This window comes from Cynoglossus semilaevis, chromosome 5 (genome assembly GCF_000523025.1).
Source record: "Cynoglossus semilaevis isolate Cse_v1.0 chromosome 5, Cse_v1.0, whole genome shotgun sequence".
Lineage (NCBI taxonomy): Eukaryota > Metazoa > Chordata > Actinopteri > Pleuronectiformes > Cynoglossidae > Cynoglossus > Cynoglossus semilaevis.
Window position 1 is genome coordinate 10,535,528 of NC_024311.1, and position 3,210 is coordinate 10,538,737.

The 3,210-nt window shown below is 41.5% G+C and overlaps 1 protein-coding gene across 1 annotated transcript in view; it reads left to right on the forward strand.

Moving 5' to 3' along the window:
* irx3a (iroquois homeobox 3a) overlaps positions 1-1,329 on the forward strand; it is a 9,280-nt gene extending 7,951 nt beyond the window's left edge. Inside the window, exon 2 of the mRNA XM_008310460.3 lies at positions 216-1,329. Coding sequence (XP_008308682.1) covers positions 216-1,292 — 1,077 coding nt within the window. The 3' untranslated portion in view covers positions 1,293-1,329. The remainder of the gene's footprint in view (positions 1-215) is intronic.
* Positions 1,330-3,210: the final 1,881 nt, after the last annotated feature.

Below are 3,210 nucleotides of genomic sequence, written 5' to 3' on the forward strand. Positions count from 1 at the left end.
AAAAAAAAAACATAATTAAGAATTTAAATTGTAGGAATATCTTCAAATAATTTAAGTTTTTTTTATTTGTTTACACTTCGGTTAAGTCCTGATCTGTGTCAGTCAGCTCAGGTGAATCCTGTTTTTTGTGTTTAATTTCAAACGAAAACTACTTTGTGGTGTTTATATTATAATTCTAATGTTTTCCTGTCCTCTGTGATTCCTTGTCTCTGCAGGGTGCTCAGTATGAACTGAAGGACAGTCCCGGTGTCCAGCACCCAGGGTTTTCCCATCATCACCCCGCTTTCTACCCATATGGTCAGTATCACTTCGGTGACCCGTCCAGACCCAAAAACGCCACCAGGGAGAGCACCAGCACCCTGAAGGCCTGGCTCAGCGAGCACCGCAAAAACCCTTATCCAACTAAGGGCGAGAAAATCATGCTGGCCATCATCACCAAAATGACCCTCACCCAGGTCTCCACCTGGTTCGCCAACGCCAGGAGGAGGTTAAAGAAGGAGAACAAGATGACCTGGGCCCCCAGGAACCGCACCGACGAAGAGGGGAATGTTTACGGCAGCGATCACGAGGGTGAGGAGGGGGACAAGAGGGAGGACGAGGAGGAGATCGACTTGGAGAACATCGACACGGAGAATATTGAGAGCAAGGACGACCTGGACGACCAGGACGACCTGCATTCAGACATTAAACTCGACGGCAGGAGTGACTCTGAGATTTCTGACGGCTATGAGGATTTACAAGGGCCGGAGCAGAGGTTTCTGAAGTCTGTACAGGGGAAGGAGGGCAAGGAGTTGGAGAGAGGAGGAGAGCACTTCCACAGTCACCATAACCACCATCACCACCACCACTCTGCTTTGGACATGAAAGTGCCCCAACCCAACGGGGAGCAGCTCAAACTGAACACGGGCTCCGCTGTTAGCTCGCCTCCCTCAGAAAACAACCCTGCCCCGGCCCAGAAGCCAAAGATCTGGTCTTTGGCAGAGACAGCCACGGCCCCTGACAATCCGCGCAAATCGCCACAGATGAACGGCAGCAACTCGGCAGGGCCGGCTGCCCAGACCATCCTTGCCCCTCACAGACTCATCTCTTCTTGTCCCGTTGGGAAAATCCAGAACTGGACGAACCGGGCCTTCTCAGCGCACCAGCTGGCTTTACTGAATTCGAACCATTATCTTGGACTGGCAAACCAGGCCACAGCCACCGGCCTGGCCCTGTACAGCAGCAGCAGGCAGGCGGAGGACAAGAGTCATAGTTCAGAGACTGCAGTAACAGGTACATGTGGCCGACACTGAGAGGTGTGTGTGTATAGAAAAAAAGAAAAAAAAAACTCACTCCAAAACAGAGACACTAGTCCCTTTGACCTCCAATTAATTTCTATTTTTTAAGATCTTATTTCTTTTCTTTTCTTTTCTTTTTTTTGGTTCTCCTTATGGATTTATTTTCACCCTATATTTACACGTGTGTGTGTGCGCGCGCAAGTGAGAGTGTGAATGTGTTGCTTTTTTAAAACCAGAAAGCATTTAAATATATATATATATATATATATATATATAAATTTGAAAGACCGTTGTTCTTCATTACTGTCCACTTATTTCCCCTTCCTCTTTTTTGTCTTGGGTGATTTTTTTTTAATAAACACCCACTGTTTTACAGTTTACACAGAACCCTCAGCCTCATTGAAGCAACAGTAAATTCAGTGAACTTCAGAATCAGCCCTCATTATTCACTGAGCACATTTTAATTCTCGTTGCCACAGTTTCATAGAGGTCTAACAGTGCCTTTGGCTGCAGGAGAGAAGTTGTCAAAACAAATATCCACCCACTTTGTTTTCTTTTTTAAAATACTAAAGCTATTAATAGCAAAGGTGAATTTTATTTTTTGTGTGCCACAAATGTTTTTATTTTAAAAGACGTTGCTGGCTCCGTTTATATTTAGTCACAGTTGTTGTTTTGTTTTTTCATATTTAGTTCCTCTGTGTGAGTTTGCGTTATTTTGCCAAGGCCTGTATACGTTACACTGGTTTACCCACGTAAATGAGCTCAATGCAAATTCACTAAAGGCTGGTTTGAAAGAAATAATCACCCCTTTGATTTATTTCTTAGGTTTTTTTAATTATTTTAATTGCATCCTTTATATGTTTTTTGATAAATCACCACCAGTTCATAACTGTATATTTCAGGCCTAAAAACCAACTTAGCAGCGATGGCTCTTCTTACACCTTCTCCCATCTTTCTTCTTTATTTTAATGTTATTTTTATTTGAATATGGAATGTAAAATAAGAATAATGCATCTCTGTATACTTACATTGTAAGCATGTCCTGTGTAAAACTGCTAATGTAATAATGTATGAACCTGTAGTCTGTGGGTTTTCTTTTTTTCTTTTTGTAATTTCTGTGAGGATTTGATGTTCAAATGTTTTGTATATAAAGTTAAGAATATGTACATACTTGTGAACTAAAATTGTACAAGAAAGTCTATATTTTGGCTAATAAATGAACTGCTGCAACTTGAAGACAATTCTGGGAATTTTTATTTTTATTTTGGGGATTAAATTTGTTGTGCTTTTTTTTTGCGTGTGTGTGAGAAAATCATGACACTGGGTGCAGGGACGTGGGGTTAATTATCCAGTATTGCAGTACACTCTAATATTCGGGTTGTGGAATTATCCCTACAGAGGTGTAGCGACCGCAGTAAAAATGAATAATTCTTTTTTATTTATTCTCCTCCTAAAGACCATGCTGTATTGTGATATTTGGGATCATTTTTCTTGACTACCATAGCTAGTTGTAAAAGATGGATTTTACCCGGGCAATGCGACTCCCAGCTCCCATCATGCTCAATTTGTAAGGCTGTGGCTCCGCGCGTGTATCATACATTTTCCTCAGCTACTGCTGCTCTTTGGTATAATTGTAATATATTGTCGCTGTATAACTAATGATACCATCATTTATTTTGTTTCCCGGTGATGAGATCGTTCGCCTGTGTGTGTGTGTGTGAGCGAGAGAGAGACTGAGAGAGAGACACAGAGAGAGAGTCCTCTGCATAGGAAGTTATGTAAACTTAGTGTTGGAGCTCCCTCTACAGTCACATGCAGTTGGCCATATTCAGCAGCACACGCACACATTGAGATTCTTTACTGTGTTAAAGTTACATTCAATTTTTTTTTATCTACGTGCGAAATAAATTTCGATAGTTACATTTTATTTTCA